This window comes from Saimiri boliviensis, chromosome 2 (genome assembly GCF_048565385.1).
Source record: "Saimiri boliviensis isolate mSaiBol1 chromosome 2, mSaiBol1.pri, whole genome shotgun sequence".
In the NCBI taxonomy this organism is placed as follows: domain Eukaryota; kingdom Metazoa; phylum Chordata; class Mammalia; order Primates; family Cebidae; genus Saimiri; species Saimiri boliviensis.
In genome coordinates this window covers 169,176,690-169,202,260 of record NC_133450.1, presented here as the reverse complement: position 1 = coordinate 169,202,260, position 25,571 = coordinate 169,176,690, and the positions used below count along the sequence as shown (strand labels likewise).

The window sequence follows — 25,571 nt, the reverse complement described above, 5'->3', positions numbered from 1 at the left end:
AGTTGCAATTTATTATTTCCTCATAAATAAAGTCCTATAAAATTAAAAACATACTGTTTATACACAGGGTGGAAATGAAGCAAATCAGTACCGTAGTTTGCAGCATCATAACTCACAGCAAAGTATTTGGGTTTGGCATTCTATGTTTCAAGCTTGAAGCATCATGTTTCTCCATAGCTGTAGGCGTGCTGGTCTCCAAACACCCACAAGCAATTGGTTCTGATTGCTGTACTGTTCTCTACTGGGCTATATGGGACTCAAAATCTCTTTACTCAAAGTCCTTTCTAGTTATTATAACTCAAGATAAAAGCTCTAGAGCAGTTCTTAGGTTAACGGGCCAAAGACCAACATACCAGAAAAGTTAAAGTACTGTCAAGTATACAATTGATGAGAAATTTTACATGATCTCCAGCATTATTATTGGATGTTGCTAAGAAAACTGAAAATGTTACCTAAAGAGGGATAGTTTTTAAAGATAATTATTCACGTCTACAATATGATCAATCTCTTTATATGCATCACAATGACATGACATGTTTTTTTCATTAATAATGAATATTTTTTATCTGGTGAAATGGCTGGATAAGTAGCAATGAGTATATACTGGCTGCCTTGATTTGTTAAATAAATAGTAACAATTAATGGTAATACTGTACTTATTATATGCTAAAACCACTAATATAAGGGTTGTTTTAGTTCTTTCACCTACAAATAAAAATATGTCCTCAAGTTAACTTGTATTTCTTAATGTTATATGTACAACTTAGCTGTAGGAAAGATATATAACTATCAGAGAATCTTTTTACACACAGATAAGAGAACTAATATTTGTTGATCACCTACTAATATGCCAGACACTGTGTCCTTGTTTCATCCCCATAACAACCCTACAATGTGGGCATTTTCATCTATATATTACAAATATCAAAATTGATGCTTAGAGTGTTTGAACGGCTGATGAATAACAGTGCCAGAATGTATATTCAGGCCTGCCTGATTCTAAAGCCTCTGTGAGAAGGGGGAAATAGCAGGTGGAGTAGGTGCTAGAGGAGACAGCTGGTTAATAAAGTTTTGAGAATGGCCAAAATAAAAATATTAGGTAGACCAAATAGGAGCATCAAGAACAAAATGGTCAGAAGTGGAATCAAATCAGATTACAAAGTAAAAAGCTGGAACTGGATGGTGCAAGAATGGACTGGGAACCAATGAAGGTGAAGTTTGGGATGACTATTGCAAGCAGTCTTGGGCTCACTGAGTACAGGCTGTTTGGGTGAGTTGGGTGTCTTTAATAGAGAGAGGGAATGGATCCAAAATAACAATACATGTCCTATTATACAAAAGTCATAATTTCATTAATTAAACATATGTACTATCCAAAATATCCAAGCCTTAAATCAACATAAAATATATATTTTGATTGCTCTTCCCACTTTACAAGGTGTCCCATTGCTATACATTATTCAGAGACTCCTACAAATATATTATCTACTCAGCCCTTCTTCTGACAATGTTAAACAGAATGTACTTGTCTCTTATCTGTGCATACACAGATTTTTTTATGCCTATTTTTGTGATTTGCTTATGTCTCTGTTCACCCAGCTAGAGGAGGAACTCACCAGGGCAGAGACCATGTCTTATTCACCTCTGTCTCCTCCCTCAAATAATGTCCACTTAATGATTATTGCCATATTGCTACACACAGGTAGAAAATGGTCTATGTAATAAGGAACACAGAGATGTGTGAGTTCCAAAGGAAAGAAAATTTGCACTCATTCGGTGCTTTTCAGATGTGATGGTACAAAGTACTACCTCAAACGATCTACAGATGCTCAAACCATCTATGTCAGTAGATATTAATATTCTCAAACATTAGATTAAGGGAAATTCAAACTCAACATACTCAAAACTAAATTCATAAACTAAAACATACTCAAAACTAAATTCATAATATCCCCCCATGTTTTACTGATAAAAATTTACTGATAAAATAATTCCATTGTTTTCTTTATCAGTAAATTAGACCATTAATCCACTTCCAAACGCAAAAAACGAGGAATCATTTCAGTCACACCATTTTCTCTTGTTCTTCATGTCTAACTGGTTCCTCACACTGGAGCCAAAGTAATCTTTTTAAAAATGGAAATCCAAGCTCCTTCCTCCTTTAAAATTTTTCAGTGACCTTGTCTCTCCTCTTAGGACAAAGAACAAAGTCTGACCTCTTCCTTTTTCTCTGAACCATTCTTATATTAGACCTCTCTTGCCTTTGCTTTCTTCCACCATGGTCTTTCTCGGTTTCTTCTTTCCATCACAGAGGCTTTGAGCCACTAATAACAGTAACCACCTACTTCTAGACTTCCTGCTACGTGAGAAAAATCAGTTTTCTATTTTTTTAATCGACAGATGAAATTGCATGTATTTATCATGTACATGTTTTGAAGTATACATACATGGTAAAATTATTAAACCTAGCTAATTAGCAAATGTAATACCTCACATAGTTATCATTTTTATGGTGGGAACACTTAAAATCCACTCTTTGCATTTTTCAAGAATATAATATGTCTTTATTAACTATAGTCACCATGTTGCACAATAGAGATCTAGAACTTATTTCCTCCATCTAACTGTAATTACATATTCTCTGACCAACATCTCCCCATTGCTTCCTCTCCCCTAACCACTCCAGCCTCTGGTAACCACCAATCTGTTCTCTACTACAAAATTACTTTTTTAGATTCTACATATGAGTGACATGCAGTATTTGTCTTTCTGTGCCTAGCTTATTTCATTTAATATAATGTCCTACAGAGTCATCCACATTGTCATAAATGACAAAATTTTGTTCTTTTTTATGACTGAATAGTATTTATTGTGTATATATACCATATTTCCTTTATCCATCCATCCATTGATGGATACTTGGGCTGATTATATATCTTGGCTATTGTGAACAGTACTGTGACAAACATAGAAGTGCAGATATCACAACTCTGAAACTACTAGAAGAAAGCATAGTGGGGAAACTCCATGCCATTGGTCTTGGCAATGATTTTTTGGGATATGATCTTAAAAATTATGGGCAATAAAAGCAAAAATAGACAAATGGGATTAAATCAAACTAAAAAGCTTCTGCACAGCAAAGGAAACAATACAGTGAAGAGACAATATACAGGATGGGAGAAAATATTTGCAAGCTATCCATCTGACAAGGGATTAATATCCAAAATATGTAACGACCTCAAACAACAACAAAAAAACAAATAACCTGATTTTTTAAATTGGCAAAAGACTTAGGTAGACATTTCTCAAAAGAAGACATGCAAATGGACAGGTATATGAAAAAATGCTCAATATCATTAATCATTGGGAAAATGCAAATGAAAACCACAGTGAGATATCACCTCACTCCTGTTAAAATGGCTAATAACAAAAAACAAAAGATAAGTGTTGGTGAAGATGTGGAGAAAAAGGAATCTGTGCACATGCTGGTTGTGGAAATGTAAATTAGTACAGTCATGGAAAACAGCATGAGGTTTCCTCAAAAAATTAAAACTAGAACTATCTCATGATCCAGCAATCCCACAATTGGGTATATATCCAAAGAAAATGAAATTAATAGGTCAAAGAGATATCTGCATTCCTCTATTTTTTTAAGTTGTGCTTGTCCGATTTTCTGTTATTTACACATGAGAGTATTCCTAATGGATATAACTCCAGAACCCATACTTTTATCCATGAAACAATACTGCCTCTCACCTATGAAATACAAAGACAAAAGTTTGTTTTTCTCCTTCCTTTAGGGAGTTCTTAAAAAGTTCAAGTTAGTAAATGCATATACAAATATATTTTAAAAATATAAATCATTATACAAGTTTATTATTTTTAAAACAGTGATTCTCAACTAAGGGAAAAGATAGGAGAGAACACATCCTGTCAAGACATAGAATTGGGCTACATTCTCCTAAAAGGATACATCAGAATCACCTGGGGGAATTTTTCACATCTATAGATGAAAAATCACTATCAGGTGAACCACCTCTTCTAAATGAAATGATGAGTATATCCTGCAGATATGTTCAAAGGAGAAAAATGTTTGAGAAGTAGAGTTTTGTTATGACTGTGAGGTATATTAAACACACTTTCATTAAGATACCAGTAGCATAACAATTGGCAAAAATTTTTTGAACCCATGGAAAAACGATCTCACCTTACCAAGTTTGGTCTTCTTAAAATACAAGTCATTGTTTTAATATTAAATAATAGTAAAAAATTATAAACAATAGTACAACCCAACAAAGCTGATACAACAGTAAAATATAATATTAACCAATCAAATCAGAGTTAGCAGGAAGAAATGTGAGTATGTTTCAGAGAAAGGCTAGAATAAATTCCAAATACTCCAAAATTTTAAAAAGTTTCCTCTTCATTTTAATTTATCGTGGTGGAGGTCAAATTTACTAATCTCTCATTAAGAAATTAACAAAGTCATTTAAAAAATTGAACTCACAACTCAGGTCCCAAATAACTGCCTTTTTACATTTATTGGATAAATTACTAGTATTTTTCACTCAATAAATATTTATTGAACACCTACTATAAGCCAAACTACTCCTGAAACTGAATGTCTTCACAGCAATGAAGCAAACACTGAAAACTGCTTTTCTTTATAGAACTTATATTCTACTGAGGGTAAGGAGCAAACACACAATAAGCAAATAAATAAAATGCACCATATGTCAGTTTTGATGATAGCTGCTAGAGGGAAAAAATAAAATAAGAAAGCTAGAAGGGAGACAGAAAATAGGGAGCAAAAGAGAAACAGAGAGAGGGTTTTTTCAGAGGGCAAGGAGGGTTGATGGTTGTGATTTTGAATACCATGGTTACAAAGGCTTTATTTGGATGCTGACACTTGAGCTAAGACCAAAAGAAGGTGAGAAATCAGATCAGAGCCATACGTCTATTTGTTAATGCTAACTCTTTCTTCTGCTGAATGTAGCATATGAAATGGGTCAACAGCTGAATAGCAAAATGATACTGGTTTTCTTTATAAGTCACCCTAATCTGCTGTAATTAAACCAAAGAAAAAATTAAAAAGACATTCCAATTATTGGTAACCTTCTGAATCTCACTGTTGGAGGAAAAGTTTAAATGTTTACTTATTCCTTTATGTCACTATACATTCATTTTTTAAAACTCCCCAAACACTATATTTCAAATGTAGAAATTTTTTTTAGTCTTAAGTGAGCCCAAATTTCATCATGGGCTAAAATTTTAAGACAAAAATAACTGCTGAAACTGAATTTTAATCGTATAGATGAATCACAACATGCATCTTTAGCTAGGCATGTATTATGGATAAGTCTAGTTTTCTACAGAGAATAATCACATGTTCTAATTACCATTTTGGTTATACGCATAATTAATAATATTCTGTCTTAATGGGACACACTGAATCTTCAGACAGTTGCAAGCTTTAACTATGCAGACTGCCAAATCCAACTGTCAGCTGCACTGCCAAACACAAAGGAATCTTGATGTAGTGTTTTAGCATTGATAACAATATGCATATCTTTATACATAAGACAATGAAAAAATTGCTTTTCTTCCTTCAAATTTTTCTCCACACAAATAATTTTATGTTACTTGACTGATCATTTTCCCTAAATCACATATATTGGCAAGTGATCTTATGAACATTAAAAACATAAATTTAAATGTAACCCAAGATTCAAAGAGTTATAAAAATATTGTTAGACAAGGACTTACTGATTGTAAACTTGCATTTTCACGCAAACAAGCTGTGTGAAGTTCTGATTTCAAGGCCGCAATGTGACTTCGATGAGATGTCATTTCCTTCTCTAATGTTGTGATTCTAGTGCTTGCAAGCTGGTAGACATCCATGAAACTTTTAATCATACCCTTAAGAAATAAAAATAATGTCACACACAATTCAAATAAATATGTCCCCAAAGGAAAATTACCATAATTTGAAAGCAAAACCATTAAAATTTTAAAATAACTTTTCATCTTTCTTTAAAATAAAGCTAAACCTCACATTTTATATTGAGAACAGTGACTATTTTAAGAAAGTTTGTGAGAAAATAATTGAGACTTCATTCCAGAGTATCTATTTAAATAAGATGTACTTTGATCTATTGTGCTTAAAATTTAGAATGCAGTTTTAAAAGATGGCACAGTTATTTTCTATAGTAAAGTTAAATTCAAGTTGTAATTTGACCTAAATATCAATCTTAAGAGAGGTGCAATCTTAATGGATATACAAACAAGATATTTCAAAATAAGCTGAGCTAGTAAAATTTTTAATCCATCTAAAAAACAAATGTTTTGAAACAAAATGAGCTAAAGTAATTTTGGGATTTTTAAGAGTAAATAATGATTCCGATTTTGTAAGAAAAGTATAATTATATTCATTCACGTAACACAAAATGCCCTCACATTGGACTGTATATAATAAAATAATTAACACAAGCAAGTCCTGGTAACTTATTATCTCCCCTAAACAGCACAGTATTTAGGGAATTGTTACATCACAGTTTAATCATATCTTATAGATTTCTTCTAAAACAATGTGTAATGATTTTTAAGTCCAGGACACTATTAAGCCTTTTTTAAAAAGGCTTTCAAAATAACTCAAATATAGCAAAATAAAATCCCGCATTTCAAAGACATTTTCAAAAATAATATTATATTATTTACAAGAAAAATGTTCCTGCAACAGCCACAACTTAGTATAATGATAGACAGTCTGAGAATTTGCAAATTACATTCTATTTTAAGGGTCTGAATTAGGAAACCTTTGAGAAATTATATATTTGAGCATTGGGAATGCATGTAAAAAATAATTTAGTAAACAAAGAAAGAGAAACAATTTATAGAATGTTTGCAAAACAGAGATAAGTTAGTTACTTGCAGGTATGAGTAAGAAAATTCAGACCTTTTTGCTAATAAATTTATATTTGCCCTTAAAAATCCAGCTCAGATCTCTTTCAAGAACCCTCTTGTGAGCCTAAAAAAGGCAGTGTTAACTTCTACCCTGGTTTTCTGTGAGCCCTTCATGCCTGCTTCTACTGTTACATTTATTGCTTTAGCAGAAATTTATTAGTTTACATGTTTATCTTCTTTATTGACTGTTGAGCTACTTAAGGCCAGATACTGTGCCTATACATATCTGCAGCTTCAGGAATGATAGTGGCCCATAGTGAGTACTTGTTGGAATGACTGCCTGAATTAATGACGGACGGACGGACGGAAGGAAGGAAGGAAGGAAGGAAGGAAGGAAGGAAGGAGGGAGGGAGGGAGGGAGGGAGGGAGGGAGGGAGGGAAGGAAGGAAGGAAGGAAGGAAAGAAAATTAGAAAAGATAAAAACTTTAAGTTGAAACCATATATGAGTATAAAATACCTTCTAGGAAAGGGTGATGATGTTTGGGAAAGTAAAATCTTAACACCTAATCTAATGAATAAATTATTAGTGAAAGTCTGTTCAAGTTGAAAAAAGCAGAAGTATAATTAAAGACTAGGCATAAAAGGATGAAGTACATATACTTGAATCTATTAACAAACACTACATAAGCATTACACGACTTCTTACCTGGGAATATCTGACATATCCTATCTCCCTTCGAATTATTTCAAGGTAAGTTTATAGCTAATACTAATACACAATAGATCCCTGTGTCTCAGAAGTATGTAAAAATCAGAAACTCTTAGATTACATCTGTTTTTTCCCATGTCAAGTCTCTCTCAATTCTTATAAATTCATGTATCTTATCTATTGAGATAGTGGATCAGAAATGACAAGTCCTGGGTTTTTCTTTTCTTTCTGATTCTTACTTTGATTCAAGTCTATGTTGTTGGAAAATGTCACATAATCTCTCTGAGCCTCCATCTCCTACCTCTATAAAATGGGAAAAAGCGTCATTTTCTTGTCTACTTTCTTTCTTTCTTTTTTTTTTTTTTTTGAGACAAAGTCTCACTCTGCCGCCAGGCGCCAGGCTGGAGTGCAGTGGCACAATCTCAGCTCACTGCACCCTCCGCCTCCCGGGTTCAAGTAATTCTCCTGCCTCAGCCTCCTAAGTAGCTGGGACTACAAGCGCATGCCACCACACCCAGCTAATTTTTTTGTATTTTTAGCAGAGATGGGGTTTCACCATGTTGGCCAGGATGGTCTCGATCTCTTGACTTCGTCATCCGCCCACCTTGGCCTCCCAAAGTGCTGGGATTACAGACTTGAGCCACCGTGCCTGGTTTTCTTGTCCACTTTCAAAACTGTTGTAAGGTTCAGAAAAATAAAATAGCTAATGTTCATTAGGCTCAGAAAATTAAAATAGCTAATGCTTATTATTTCTGAAGTGCAGGGACCATGTAAGCATGTTACATGCTTAATTACATCTACATTTACAGTAACCATATGGAGTACTTTTTTAACTTAGTTTTTCAGAGCAAAACACAGGATTTTGGAGGAATTAAATAACTAGCCCAAGTTTACAACTAGTTGTACAGCAGTCAGGATTTAAATCCAAGTATTTCTCATGCAAATCCATTCTCTTAACCCTTCAACTATATTGCATTTAATATAAGAAAGCACTCTAAAACTGGTAAACGATTGAATTTTGTTGTAGTATTATTACTATTGTTCTATTTTTAAATTCTCCACTAAAATCTAAATGAGACAATCTGAAATATGTGGTATGTATATACATACATATATACTTTTATTTTCTAAGGTCCTAAAATGTATAAAAGGCTGAAAACATGCACAAATGCTTATTGAATGATAAGAACGTTCCCTTCCAACAGTAATAGGCTCCTGGATTATTTTTTCACTGTAAGTCACAAGAGAACTGGCCTTTAATATTTTAGGATTAAAAGTTCCACATTTCAAAAGTTATCCCATTTTCTAAACTTGGAGAAACACATTTTGCAAATTTCATCTTTACGACATTCTAAAAGGGATAATCATGTGGTTTTTGTCTTTGGTTCTGTTTTTTTTTTTTTTTTTTTTTTTTTTTGAGACGGAGTTTCGCCCTTGTTACCCAGGCTGGAGTGCAATGGCGCGATCTCGGCTCACCGCAACCTCCGCCTCCTGGGTTCAGGCAATTCTCCTGCCTCAGCCTCCTGAGTAGCTGGGATTATAGGCACGCGCCACCATGCCCAGCTAATTTTTTGTATTTTTAGTAGAGACGGGGTTTCACCATGTTGATCAGGTTGGTCTCGATCTCTCGACCTTGTGATCCACCCGCCTCGGCCTCCCAAAGTGCTGGGATTACAGGCTTGAGCCACCGCGCCCGGCTGGTTCTGTTTATGTGGTGAATTACATTTATAGACTTGCGTATGTTGAACCAGCCCTGCATGCCCGGGATGAAGTCTACTTGATCATGGTGGATAAGCTTTTTGATGTGCTGTTGCAATTGGCTTGCCAGTATTTTATTGAAGATTTATAGACAAATGGGACCTAATCAAACTCCACAGCTTCTGCGCGGCAAAAGAAAGAGTCATTAGACTGAATCAGCAACCAACAGAATGGGAAAAAATTTTTGCAGTTTACCCATCTGACAAAGGGCTGATATCCAGAATTTACAAAGAAACTAAAACAGTTTTACAAGAAAAAAACAAGCCCATTCAAAAGTGGGCAAAGGATATGAACAGACACTTTACAAAAGAAGACATACAGGAGGCCAACAAACACATGAAAAAATGCTCATTATCACTGGTCATCAGAGAAATGCAAATCAAAACTACATTGAGATACCATCTCACACCAGTTAGAATGGCGATCATTAAAAAATCTGGAGACAACAGATACTGGAGAGGATGTGGAGAAATAGGAACACTTTTACACTGTTGGTGGGAGTGTCAATTAGTTCAACCATTGTGGAAGACAGTGTGGCGATTCCTCAAGGACCCAGAAATAGAAATTTCATTTGACCCAGCAATCCCATTACTGGCTATATATCCAAAGGATTATAAATCATTCTACTATAAGGACACATGCACACAAATGTTCATTGCAGCACTGTTTACAATAGCAAAGACCTGGAACCAACCCAAATGCCCATCAATGATAGACTGGACAGGGAAAATGTGGCACATATACACCATGGAATACTATGCAGCCATCAAAAACGATGAGTTTGTGTCCTTTGTAGGGACATGGATGAACCTGGAAACCATCATTCTCAGCAAACTTACACAAGAGGAGAAAATCAAACACTGCATGCTCTCACTCATAGGCGAGTGTTGGAACAATGAGAACACATGGACACAGGGAGGGGAGCACTACACACTGGGGTCTGTTGGGGGAAAATAGGGGAAGGACAGTGGGGGGTGGGGAGTTGGGGAGAGATAGCATAAGGAGAAATGCCAGATATAGGTGATGGGGAGGAAGGCAGCAAATCACACTGCCACGTGTGTACCTATGCAACAATCTTGCATGTTCTTCACGTGTACCCCAAAACCTAAAATGCAATAAAATAAAATTTTTTTAAAAAACATGGATTTTTTATAGCTTTGTATCATTTTGAGAAAAAAGTCCATAATTCTGGAAACATTTCCAAACAGCTATTTTATAATGATTTCTCTGCAAAACTCAAATAGAGGAGTTAGTTTTTATTTTTTACAAATGTCACTGTACCTTGAAGTAACAGAGTATGTGTTTAATATCTTCTAGCTAGAATGTTTCTCATAGCTACTTGCCATCAAAGAAAAGCTCTACAGATTTGTAACCTTTCTCTTTTTTTGAAAGAAAATTGCGTAATTCATTCTCAGGTTCAAGAGTACTTTGAAGCACTTTGCCACAACAGTGAACCTTAAAGAGAAGATTTTAAAGTCTATCTCTCATCTCTTTATAAACTATTGTAAAGACTGTACTATGTAAAATAATTTAATCTATAAATTCACTTAACAGTTACATACATAATTTCATGTTGAAACACAAATACAAGGGTGAGGGTGCCATTTTCATCCTCTTTACATTACAAAAGCCTTCCACTCTTCCTTTAACATACCTGACAGAACACATCAATTAATTTAACAAATAGACCAAGTGAAGACACCAGTGCCAATCCATAGTAAAGAATAAAAATGTTATTTCTTACTTTATAAGGTAGAATTTATTATCTTGCATACTTATTGGTATTTATAGTCACCAAAGTGAGTTAAAATAGAAAAAAATTATAGGATGCCCATACTTACTTTTTAATAAACAATTTTTTGTTTGTTTTTGTTTAATATTATTTATTAAATTATTTAATATTATTTATTAAATTTATTATTGTACTTTAGATTCTGGGGTACATATGCAGATCATGAAGAATTGTTGCATAGGTGCATACATGGCAATGTGGTTTGCTGCCTCCATTCCCCTGTCACCTATATCTGGCATCTCTCCCCATGTTATCCCTCCCCAATCTCCCTACCCCCACTGTTCCTTCCCTAGTCCCCCCCAACAGACCTCAGTTTGTGATGTTCCCCTCCCTGAGTTCATGTGTTCTCATTTTTCAACACCCACCTATGAGTGAGAACATGCTGTGTTTGATTTTCTGTTCTTGTGTCAGTTTGCTGAGAATGATGGTTTCTAGATTCATCCATTTCCCTACAAAGGACACAAACTCATCGTTTTTAATGGCTGCATGGTATTCCATAGTGTATATGTGCCACATTTTCCTTGTCCAGTCTATCATCAATGGGCATTTGGGTTGGTTCCAAGTCTTTGCTATTGTAAACAGTGCCACAATGAACATATGTGTGCATGTGTCTTTATAATAGAACAATTTATAATCCTTTGGGTATATACTCAGTAATGGGATTGCTGGGTCAAATGGAATTTCTATTTCTAGGTCCTTAAAAAATCACCACATTGTCTTCCACAATGGTTGAACTGACATTCCCACCAATAGTGTAAAAGTGTTCCTATTTCTCCACATCCTCTCCAGCATCTGTTGTCTCCAGATTTTTTAATGGCCATTCTAACTGGCATGAGATGGTATCTCAATGTAGTTTTACTTTGCATTTCTCTAATGACCAGTGATGATGATTCATATGTTTGTTGGCTTCATATATGTCTTCTTTTGAAAAGTGTCTGTTCATGTCCTTTGCCCACTTTTGAATGTGTTTGTTTTTGTCTTGTAAATCTGTTTTAGTTCTTTGTAGATTCTGGATATTAGCCCTTTGTCAGATGGGTAGATGGCAAAATTTTTTTCCCATTCTGTTGGTTGCTGGTTCACTCTAATGAATGTTTCTTTACTGTACAGAAGCCCTGGAGTTTAATTAGGTCCCATTTGTCTATTTTGGCTTCTGTTGCCAATGCTTTTGGTGTTTTAGTCATGAAGTCCTTGCCTATACCTATGTCCTGAATGGTTTTGCCTAGGTTTTCTTCTAGGATTTTTATGGTATTAGGTCTTATGTTTAAGTATTTAACCCATCTGGAGTTAATTTTGGTGTAAGGTGTCAGGAAGGGGTCCAGTTTCTGTTTTCTGCACATGGCTAGCCTGTTATCCCAACACCATTTATTAAACAGGGAATCCTTTCCCCATTGCTTGTTTTGGTCAGGTTTGTCAAAGATCACATGGTTGTAGATGTGTGGCGTTGCCTCCGAGGCCTGTTCTCTTCCATTGGTCTATATCTCTGTTTTGATACCAGTACCAATCTGTTTTGATTACTGTAGCCTTGTAGTATATTTTGACAATATTTTTGCTTAAGATTGTCTTGGGTATGTGGGGTCTTTTGGTTCCACATGAAGTTTAAGGTGGTTTTCCAGTTCTGTGTAGAGGATCATAGGTAGCCTGATGGGGATAGCATTGAATCTGTAAATTACTTTGGGCATTGTGGCCATTTTCACAATGTTGATTCTTCCTAACCATGAGCATGGAATGTTTTTCCATCTGTTTGTGTCCTCTCTTATTTCCTTGAGCAGTGGTTTGCAGTTCTCCTTGAAGAGGTCCTTTACATCCTTTGTTAGTTTTATTCCTAGGTATTTTATTCTCTTTGTAGCAATTGTGAATGGGAGTTCGCTCTTGATTTGGTTCTCTTTTACTCTGTTATTAGCGTAGAAGAATGCCTGTGATTTCTGCACATTATTTTTGTATCCTGAGACTTTGCTGAAGTTGCTTATCAGTTTAAGGATATTTTGGGCTGAGACAATGGGGTCTTCTAAATGTACAATCATGTCGTCTGCAAATAGAGACAATTTGACTTCCTCCTTTCCTAACTGAATACAATAAACGATTTTTAAAGCAATTTAGGTTCACAGAAAAGTTGAGCAGAAAGTACAGAGAGTTTCCATACATGCTCTGCCCCCGCACACAAAAAGCCTCCTCCATATCAATACCCTCCTACAAAGTGGTGCATTTATTGCAACAGAAATGAACCTATGCTGACACATCACTACCACCCAACGTCCACAGTTTACATTAGAGCTCACTATTGGTGTTGTACATTCTATGGGTTTTACAAATGTATACATGTATTCACTATTATTAATATCATACTAAGTAACCTCACTGCTCTAACAATCTTGTGTTCAGCAGATCCATCCCTTGCTCACTCTAACTCCTGGCAATTACTGATCTTTTTCATTTTCTCAATAGTTTTTATATTTACTTTTTAATCTTTCTCCTAAAACTTTTAAAAATTATACCTTTAAAATTTTCTCTTTTTCTATGTTATAGAGCCTATTTAATAACAACACATATATAAGTTATTAAGGGATAAATGTGTGTATGTTGGGAAACTGGCTTAAAAATAAGACTGTGCAATCAAAACAGTTAGGAGAGTACTCCTCTGTGGCATCAGGTGACTAACTGTAGAAGTACACTGGAAGCAACTGAGCTAGTTGACTCTTCCCATACTTAGGGATGTTCAGGGTGGCAGCAGCTGGGTTTGTCCCCAGAAACAAAAACTATGAGTATGTACCCTAGAATCAGAAAAGCAGAGCAGAGCCTAAGGAAGCTTCCTAACCCAGAAGACAGTCTATCAATCCACAGTGCCTCACAGCATGTATGTCCTACTTCTTCCTCTCACACCCAGATGTAAACTCCAATAATCAAAATCATCTATATAGAAATACAAAAGCAGCACCTCACTCTAGGGTATTAAAATCTGTATTGCATGCTGCATAACAAATAACCATAAACTTAATGTCTGAAAACAACACAAATTTTATTATTTCTTAATTTTCATGGGTCAGCAGTCCAGCATGTATTAGTGGGGCCCTCTGCTCAGGGTCTCAGCAGGCTAAAATCAAGGCATGATCTGGAGCTTTGATCTCATATGAGAAGCAGAGTCCTCTTCCAAGCTCATTCAAGTTGGCAGAATTCACTTACTTGCCATCATCAAACAGAAGTCCCCATTTTCTTGCTGGCTGTCACCCAGAATCACTCTCAGCTCCTAAAGGGCATACTCAGGTCTTTGCCAAATGGCCCCTCCTCTTTCAACATGGCTGTTTGCATTCCTCCAGGCCAGCAGAAGAGCATCTCTCAGACACTGTGTCTTCTTGATTAGGTCAGGCCCATCCAGGACAATCTCTTGATGAATAACTTATCACAGGAGTGGTATCTATTGCATTTGCTGGTATCTCCCACCATGGAGGGGAGAAGACTGATTTTATAGTAGATGTACAACATGGGGAAGAATTCTTAGAATTCTGATTGCTGTAACCTAAACACTCCTTATACCAAAACTCCTTATACCAAAACTAACTCAAAATTCATCATAGATTTAAATGTAAAATATAAAACTGTGAAACTTTTAGAAGAAAATATATGGAAAAAATCTTCGGAATCTAGAGCTTGGTAAAGAGTTCTAACACCCAAAATCAAAAGCATGACCAATTTAAAATAAATAAATAAATAAACTGAAATTCATCAAAAACTATTCATTAAAAATTATTGTCTGTGAAAAATCCTGTTACAAAGACTAAGTGACAGAGAAAAAATATTTGCAAACCACACATCTGAAAAATAACTACTTTCTAGAATATACAAACAACTCTCAAAACTCAAAGTGAAAAGACAAACAATTAGAAAATGAGCAAAAGGCACTGAGATACATTTTGCCAAAGAGAATATACAAATAGTAAATAAGCAAATAAAGATATTTTAAAAATCACTAGGCATTAGGGAAATGCAAACTTAAAACCATAGTAAGACATCACTACACCTATCAGAATGGCTAGCAGAAAAAAATGTGATAACACCAAGTGATGGTAAGGAAGCAGAAAAACTGGATCTCTCATACATTCATGGTAAAAAAAAATAGCATTCTGGAAAACAGTTTGACAGTTTTCTTAAAAATCAAATGTAACTTACATACAGCTAAGCAATCACATGCCTGAGTACTTATCCTAGAGAATTGAAAACTTGTGCCCACACAAACTTGCATACAAATGTTTCTAGCAGCTTTATACGTAATAGCCAAAATCCAGAAACCACAAAGTATCCTTCAATGAATGAATGCCTAAACAAACTGTGATACATCCATACAATGAATACAAGTCACCAATTAACTATTAATCAATATTGACCAATAAAGGAATAAACTATTGATACATGCAAAAACTTAGATGAATATTAAGAGCATTACATTGAGTGAAAAAGCCAACATGAAAAGTCACATTCTGTATGACTGCATTTATATTACATTATTGAAATGACAAAATTATAGAAATGGAAAATATTAAATGGCTGCTACAAGTTAGGAATGATGGCAGGGTAGGGGGTGATACGTCCATAAACTAGTTAGTCGAGAGAGAATTTTGTTGGTACATTTCTGTATCATGATTGTGGTAGTGGTTATACAAATATATATGTGCAAAAAAGTCACAGAACTATATGCATTCATTGTACTAATGCCAATTTTCTGGTTTTGATATCTTCCTAAAGTGATGTAAGATGTAACATTGGGGAAAGCTGGATAAAGCATACACAGCTCTTTATATACTTTTCTGTGAATATATAATTATTTCAAAATAAAAAAGTAAAAAGGTAAATATATAGTATTCTAACATTTAATTTAAAAAGGGAAGATATACACATTTATAGACATGTCTATATAAATTTTAGAAACAAACAAGAAGAGAATAACATATTAAACCTTTTTTAAATGATACTGATTTAGCTGGCAAAGGCATGGACTAAACCAACCAGTCTTCTGCACATAACTTCTTATGCAGATACTTGAATAAAATGACCTAGCATTTTGCTCATCACACAAGAGGATATCAGATACCTGTCTATATTTGCTCACTGACTGTCATAGCAACGCCAGCTATTCTGAGACTCTCTGCAGCCTGTTGCCTCAAAAGAGTCACAGTAATCAGAGGAGCATATGCACTTAGCTCAATTCTCCACTCAAAGGCAAACCTGTGTAAGCCCCAAAGGAGGTGAACCCCACACTCCACAATCAGGAACTGTCAAATAAGTTAGAATGTATGGGAGTCAATAAAGCCTATACTTTTACGAAATCTTTGCTCAAAGGTGTTCTAGCTTCCTCTGTAGTTCCCATGTTCCAGGGTTTGCCTGAACCCTGGTTGTAACAATAGTTGCTATGGACCAGACACCACATTATAAGCTTTGCATATTTTTTCTAATTCTGACAATAATCCTGTAGATGTATTGGTGGTACAGTGGTGAACATAGCTGCCTTCCAATAATCCTGTAAGATTCATATTATCTTTACAGATTAAGAAACTATGGTTTGGTGATGCTGAATTGGGATTCAAACCCATGTCTGTCCAATTCCAAAGCCCATGTTCACTCAATGTGTTGCAAGTTTTCTTGTTTGATTTGGATTGGTTGATGTTTGCCTGTTTGTTTGTCAGTGAAATAAGCAGACTTAATCCAGGCTTCCCAAGTTTCATAAAGTGCACAGCTAACTTATGACAACATTCACATAACATCAGGTGAATCCATTTTCTCCCCTTTATTGAATCCATGTTCTCTCCTTTATTAACTGAAAAAGATATAAAGCAAACTCCTCTTGAATTTTGCTATGACACTAGAATTATCAAAGATCTCACACTCACTAATAAGTATTACTCTGCATTGACTCTGTGCTATCAATTTTTGTTTATGTAATGAAAATAAATATTTCAAATGAAAACTTCAGATGATATTTTCTGGGACTTCATTCTGTAGGTGTTCAATAAACATTTGTAACAAAATAATGAATCTCTATTCTAACAAATCATGCCATATAACTTCTACACTTCCATCAAAACATCTTTTGATTCTCAAAAAAATATAATTTGAAAAAGATTTAGTTTTTTAATGGAAAAAAATAAGCTTAGAAATTACAGCAAATCATCTATTATCCACACCATAGATTACTCTGAAGAAAAGGAAAAACAACTTCTGGTATACTTGTACATGTAAAATGATAATATGCTATGAATCTCTCAGCAGCCTGACTATAAGGATCTGTTATCTTCAGTAAAGGACTTGACAAGCAAAATACCAAGTAAGTGATATCCCAAATCCTGCCCACATAGGATTGGCTCATCTGCCCCATAAATTCTAATTCTGAATGAGATCCATACATGATGAATATATGTATAGAAGGAATGGTACTCAGAGATATTACATTCCATTTCCATTTTAACTACTAAGATGGGGAAGGCTTTCATCTTGCACTACCCAGAAAATTACCTAGAAAAAAAAATGACCTTTCTTTTACATAAAAACCAGGATTTTAGTGAACCAAGTTCCTCCCCCCTCATTATTTATAAGAAGTTTCCCTGGACAGCCCATTTTCAGGCCTACATGTATTACAGTTTGTATATATACACAAGATTTTATTCCTTTATAGACTGGTCTGAGCCACCTCCGTCCAGTTAAAATTATATATGACTTCTAAATACAGGCTATGGTAAAAACAACATGGAACTAGATACTGAATGCAGTGTATATACAGATACTAAAAGACTTTTTAGTGATGATGGTGACAATGATAAGGATAGTAATCCATGAAGTCATTAGAAACAATTTTGTTGCAAATATACAACCTTCTTAGTCAAGCACAACTGAAAACAAATTGTAAATTGACTTGATGTTATGCTGCATGTAGTTCAGCTGTTTTGTTGGTGTTATTTTATATAAGAAAAAGAGAATCCAAGTTCATTTTCCTTTTCTCGCATTTGAAATGGCCCTGGACTTGACTTATCCCATCACTCAAAGTTTTTACTGGCACTATATTTGAAGGATGTAAATATAATAGCTTTTCAGGTATGAGAAGGAGTCTCACGGGAAACTATATTCAGCAGAGTTGAAAAACACTTTTGCAGCAGACTTTTTAAAAATGATGTTTTCTTTGTATCTTGTTTAGACTCTAAACTTTTTTCTGGCCTCCACTCAACCATGGCATATACAACTTAAATGTGCCAAAAACAAGACCAATTCTTTTCCAAATATGTTACTTCCAACCAGAACTGAATCAAAGCCAATTGTAAGGGCAAATGCAGCTTCTAGATTGATGGTGATTACTTCCCTTACTATGCTAGAGTTTATTGTAAAGAAAGAACAAAGGGACAATGACATATAGAAAAAAAAAGGCATGGTTTCCTACAAAAAATATGAAAAAGGGGTCAACAAAATAATCAAAGAATGAAAAAAGTTTCTGTTGAAAACCATTGCATATGGACCTGAAAACCATAAAAGGCAACAGTAATCTTAGAAAAAGTCAAAGAAGAATGAGTTTCTCAGAAGATACTACTAGATTAATGATAACAACAATACTAATAAATTGCCTTGCTTTAGGGACTTAGAAATGTAAGCAGCCTACAAAATGTTTGTCATATTTGTAAAGTATAGAATTGCCACTGGGTTTATTAATGTATTGCAAAACAAGGTCTGATTAAGTAGTTTGGTTAGTGACTAAAACAGAATTAATTGTGGGCCACAGAAAACCAAGAAGAAGGTTAACTTCATGACTTTAGCTCTCCATCACAGACACAAATATATTATTATGGTTATTTCTTCAGCACCTACTCTGTCTTGACATCATTGGGAGTTTTACAATGAAGATCATTAGAGCTACTTTGGAGTCTTTGGAGTCTACTGACATATAGATAAGACAGAGTACAATGTGAGTATATGGGCGAATATTTGGATTCAATTGGAATGGTGTCAGCTAGAATTCAGGGAGTCTACCTCTGCTCAGATGTCAAAATCATGACATCTTGCCCTGGTAAGCGAAAACATTCACATGAATATTTGATATCTAACAGTACACTCCTTGGAGATCACAGTTATTTTGACTTCCTCTAACCCTTAGCAAGTAATAGATACACCTGTGCAGAGTAGTTAGGCTCCTCACTCAAAAGAAGGCCATTCTCTCTCTGGCTATACTAAATAAAGCATATGCAAATAGAATATAGTCTGTTTTCTGTGACAACATGAATAATCCCTTACTTTTTACACAGTTCTTGAAAAATAGGAATTATTTAGCAACATTTTAGATATAAAGGTTCCAAGGCTGAGTTCATAAATAACTTACTTAAGGGCACATTGCTAAAAAGGGACATGGCTGGAAATCAGAGGTCCAGTTGATTACAAACCTCCTACTCTTTTCCTTAATTTGCATGCAATTCTGCCTCTCAAAAAGGCCACAAGGAAGAAAATCCCAGTTCATGCATTAACATATTCAACAAATATTATTGAGTACCTATTATGTTCTAGGTGCTGAAGACACAGTGGCAAAGATAAAGCCCTGACCTCCTGGTTCTTACATTTTGGTGAGAAATAGATAACAGCAAAAATATTAGGTCAGGGCTATGAAGCATGAAGGGAGAAGGGAGGTTATTTTAGTTAGGAAGGAGAGACAGCTTCTATGAGGTGATATTTATGCAAAGACATAAATGAAGTGAAGAAGTAAGCCTTGCAGAAATTTGAGAGAAAGGGATACCAAGTAAAGGGACCAGCCAGCACAAAGCCTCTAAAATGGGGATATGTGTGCTGCTTCCAAGTTACAGGAAAAAAGTCAGTGTCACTATAGTTCAGTGAATGAGACAGAGAGTGTTAAGGTGATGGAGTTGGAGAGTAGCAGGGCCCAAATCATGAAGAGCCCAAGACCAAATGAGAAGTTTAAAGTTTATTTTAAAGGGGATGGGAAGCCAATAAGCTGTATAAGAAGGGAGGAATGGCAAGTTCTGATTCACTTTTTTCTTTTTTTTTTCCTACTTTTAAGTTTAGGGGTACATGTGCGGGATATGCAGGTTGGTTACATAGGCAAACATGTGCCATGGTGGTTTGCTGCACAGATCATACCAGCACCTAGGTATTAAGCCCAGCATCCATTAGCTATTCTTCCTGATGCTCATCCCCCTCAACTTGCCCCTAACAGGCCCCCGTATGTGTTGTTCCTCTTCATGTGTCCATGTGTTCTCACCATTCAGCTCCCACTTATAAGTAAGAACATGCGGTATTTGGTTTTCTGTTCGTACATTAGTTCGTTGAGGATAATGGTTTCCAGCTCCATCCATGTTCCTGCAAAGAACATGATCTCCTTCTATTTTATGCCTGTACAATATTCCATGGTGTGTATGTACCACATTTTCTTTGTCCAACCTATCATCGATGGGCATTTGGGTTGACTTCATGTCTTCACTATTGTGAATAGTGCTGCAATGAACATACATGTGCACGTATCTTTATAACAGAATAATTTATTTATGTATCTTTGGTATATACCCAGTAATGGGGTTACTGGGTTAGATGGTATTTCTGCCTCTATGTCTTTGAGGAATCACCACACTGTCTTCCACAATGGCTGAACTAATTTACACTCCCACAAAAAGTACAAAAGTGTTCCTTTTTCTCCATAACCTCGTCAGCATTTGTTGTTTTTGACTTTTTAATAATAGCCATTCTAACTGGTGCAAGATGGTATCTCCTTGTGGTTTTGATTTGCATTTCTTTAATGATCAGTGATGTTGAGACTTTTTTCATATGTTTGTTGACCACTTGTATGTACCTTCTTTTGAGAAATGTCTGTTCATGTTCTTTACCCACTTTTTGTTGGGGTTGTTTTTTTCTTGTAAATTTGTTTAAGCTGCTTGTAGACTCTGGATATTAGACCTTTGTCAGATGAATAAACTGCAGAAATTTTCTCCCAGTCTGTAGGTTGTCTGTTTACCCTGATGATAGTGTCTTTTGGTGTGCAGAAGCTCTTTAGTTTAATTAGATCCGATTTATCAATTTTGCTTTGGTTGCAATTGCTTTTGGTGTTTTCATCATGAAATCTGTGCCCGTGACTATGTCCTGAGTGGTACTGCCTAAATTTTTTTCTAAAGTTTTTATAGTTTTGGGTTTTACATTTAAGTCTTTAATCCATCTTGAGTTAATTTTTGTATAAGGTGTAAGGAAGGGGTCTAGTTTCCATTTTCTGCATATAGCTAGCCAGTTCTTCCAGCACCATTTACTAAATAGGGAATCTTTCCCCATTGCTTGTTTTTGTCAGGTTTGTGAAAGTCAGATGTTGTAGGTGTGTAATTTTATTTTTGGATTATCTATTCTGTTCCATTGGTCTATGTATTTCTGCTTGTGTAAGTACCAAGCTGTTTTGGTTACTGTAGCCTTGTAATATAGTTTGAAGTCAGACAGCATGATGCCTCAAGCTTTGCTCTTTTCTCTTAGGATTGTCTTGGCTATTCAGGCTGGTTTTTGGCTCCATATTAATTTTACAATAGTTTTTTCTACTTCTGTGAAGAAAGTCAATGGTAGTTTAATGGGAATAGCATTAAATCTATAAATTACTTTGGGCAGTAAAGCCATTTTCACAATATTGATTCTTCCTATCTTTGAGCATGGAATATTATTCCCTTTTGTTTGTGTCCTTTCCGACTTCTTTGGGCAGTGGCTTCTAGCTCTTCTTGAAGAGGTCCTTCACTTCCTTTGCTAGCTGTATTCCTAGGTGGTGGTGGTGGTGGTTGTTGCTGTTGTTCCCATTCACAATCATAGCAATTGTGAATGGGAATTCATTCATGATTTGATTCTTGGCTTTCCTGTTGTTGGTGTATAGGAATGCTAGTGATTTTTGCACACTGATTTTGTATTCCAACACTTTGCTGAAGTTGCTTAAGAAGCTTTGGACTGAGATTAAGTTGGTCTTATCCCCAGGATGCAAGGTTGCTTCAACATACACAAATAAATAAATGTGATCCATCACATAAACAACAACTAAAAACAAAAACCACCTAATTATCTCAATAGATGCAGAAAAGGCCTTCAATAAACTAGGTATTGAAGGAACATACCTCAAAATAGTAAGAGCCATATATAACAAACCCGCAGCCAATACCATACAGAATGGCAAAAACTAGAAGCATTCCCCTTCACAAATGGCACAAGACAAGGCTGTCCTCTCTCACCACTCCTATTCAACAATACCAGTATTGGAAGTTCTGGCTAAAACAATCAGGCAAGGTAAAGATATAATGGCTATTAAAATAGAAAGGGAGGAAGTCAAATTATCTTTGTTTGCAGAAGACATGATTCTATATCTGATTCACATTTTTCAAGTTGGAGAAATAAAACATTTTAAAATTTCACACTGAAACTCAGTGGATAAAACACTAATTAAGATTAAAGCCAAATGCCTCTTCTTAAGAAGAAAAAGATGGGGAAGAGGAGAAGGTCCAAAACAAGGTTAGTGATTATTCAGGCCCTTTCCCATCTTCATACTTCCCAAAGGCTCACAGCAAACATGCTGGTACTCAATGGTTCCCCTATTGTGCTTGTTTTGTTCCCCTTGTAATTCCGAATGGTAACACTGGGATTATTTCTTTTTAATTTGTCCTCCCTGCATGCTCATTCATTCTCTGTCATCTCATCCAGTCACCTATTAAGCACAGGGTTGGATAAAGAACAGGAATTCCATACATACTTGTTCCACTTGATTAAATTAAGAACCTAAAGTATTGGTATGGTTCATTTTGGTGAGCCTTTCAATTTCATTAATAATGTGGATTATATTTGAAGTGCCTATTTAACCCCTTCAAAAGATATATGGGGCTTAATAAAGGGCATTTTCTATCTCAATTATCCCTTTTTGATTTATACTTTTTGCTTACTAAACAAAATTATAACCAGCACTTCCCATATGTCTGTTCCATAATCGACCTATAAAGATGCAACTGCTTTGATCAGATCTGACAATGGACCAAAGACACATCCTAATTCTCACTTTTGGGGTTCAATATATAAATTTTCTTAAAGAGTAGTGTTAGTATGAAAAGAAAAGTTATAGAAATAAATAGCTTGCAGGGTTGAGAGCTAGTGGTTCACTACCAAAGAAAAACTGCTCAGTCAATTATCTCGAAACAAACAGCTCCTCAGAAAGCTCACTTAATCTAAGCTACTGACTCAGAGTAAATACATACACATATCCACACATTGTTGCCTACCTTATCTTTCCTCTTTTCATATCAAACTGTTAGCTTTATTTATGAATTTCAGCAAAGTACATCCATAATTGGTTTCTTTACATTAATTTGAACAGAGGTGCTAAATACACATTTAGCTAGAATTATAAGAATTTGATGTACTTGTTTTTGGTTTACTTAAATCTAATATGAACAATTTTCAATATACCTGAAGAAAAGCAAATTGGCAAAGAGAGAAAGAGAGAAAACATTTTATGCCTTTATTAAGGGCCAGCCCTTTTATCACCATGATTCCATTCTGATTCTCATGTAATACAGCAAATTGGTTTGGGAATTTGCATGCTTCAGCCAGGGTTATTATCTCTTTCAATAATCCCTATAATCTCTATTCTATAACAAAATTCATTGATGTTAAACTGTATCACTCTGAAAAAAAATATATATTATTACCATTTTAGTTTTTTAAAACAGGTTTACTGAGGTATAATTAATAAACAAAGAATTGCACATATTTAATAAATAGCCATTTTGTTTGTTTTGAGGACACTGATTCCCAGGTGCTTTCTGATTTTCAACTAAAAAAATGAATTTACTTTTTGTAATTGTAAAGGAATAAATAATAAGAGTGCCTTGAAATTCTCCTAAGACCATAGTTTATTTGCAGTATCACAGTGTTTCAGTAGCTGGGAAAAAAACAATTGTATTTACACACACACACACACATATATATATATATATATATATATATATATATATATATATATATAAATAAAATATAACACTGTACCATGCTCTCCCAAGATTATTAATCTTATAACTGAAAGTTTCTACCCTTTGATCAATTATCTCCTCATTCTCCCAACCACCCTCAACCTCAGGTAACCACCTTCTACTCTTTTTCTATGAGTTAGATTTTTCTAATTCTATGTATAAGTGGAATCACGCAGTATTTGTCTTTCCGTGTCTGACTTATTTCACTTAGCATAATGTCCTCCATGTTCACATATGTCGTTGCATATTGCAGGATTTCCTTTGCTTTTTAAAGCTGAATTTTCCTCTCTCTCTCTCTCTCTCTCTCTCTCTCTGTGTGTGTGTGTGTGTGTGCGCGTGCGTGCATGTGTGTGCGTGTAAACATTTTCTTTGTCCATTCATCCATCAGAGGGCACTTAGGTTGTTTCTGTATCTTGGCTGTTATGAATAATGCTACAATGAACATGGTAGTGCAGAAAGGTCTTCAAGACAATGGTTTCATTTCCTTTAGATATATACCCAGAAGTAGGATTGTTGACTCATATGATAGTCCTATTTTTATTTCCTGAGAAAATTCCATACTGTTTTCCATAATAACTACACCAATTTACATTTAAATTTACAATTTACATAGTGCACAAGGGTTCCCTTTTCTCTACATCCTTGCTAACACTTGTCTTTTGACTTTCTGGTAATAGCCATCCTAACAGTTGTGATGTAATATTTCATTATAGTTTTTATTTTCATTTCCCTGATGGTTACAGGTGTTGAACACCTTTTCATATACTTATTGGCCATTTGCATGTGTCCTTCGGAAAAATGTCTTTTTAGGTTCTTTGCTCATTTTTTAAAAAGGTGATTATTGTGTTGTATAAGTTCCTCATATATTTTGGATATTAAACTCCTTACTGCATATACAGTTTATATATATATTTTCTCCCATTCCACAGGTCACCTTTCCATTTTGTTAATTGTTTGCTTTGTTGGGCAGAAATTTCTTAATTTGCTGTAGTCCCATGTGTTTATATTTGCTTTTGTTGCCTGTGCTTTTGTTATCACATTGAAAAAGTCATTGCCAAGCTCAATCTAAGGAGCTTTTTCCCTATGTTTCGTCTAGCAGTTTTATGGTATTAGGTCTTTTTAAACATTGTTTAATCCATTTTGAGTTGATTTTTGTGCACATTGTAAGATAAAGGTTCAATTTCATTCTTTTGCATGTGGATATCCTAAATAAAATATTTTTTAAATTGCGATTTTGATAATTTCAAGTTTAAATAAAAGGGAAAAGAATTAGAATCCCTCTTAGGATAACTCTTAGTTCTCTTCTTCAATTCATACATACATATATAATGAAAACATATATTTGAGAATATTAATAGTCTGTTTAACAAATGTAAAACATCTGTGGAATTATTACAAGAAATTATCT

The 25,571-nt window shown here is 34.9% G+C and overlaps 1 protein-coding gene across 14 annotated transcripts in view; it reads right to left on the bottom strand.

Moving 5' to 3' along the window:
• The window catches only part of CCDC171 (coiled-coil domain containing 171), a 545,371-nt gene that overhangs the window by 260,367 nt on the left and 259,433 nt on the right, over positions 1–25,571 (bottom strand). For all 14 annotated transcript variants that reach the window (XM_074394865.1, XM_074394866.1, XM_074394867.1 and 11 more), the window contains one exon: positions 5,767–5,919. In XM_074394865.1, coding sequence (XP_074250966.1) covers positions 5,767–5,919 — 153 coding nt within the window. The remainder of the gene's footprint in view (positions 1–5,766; positions 5,920–25,571) is intronic.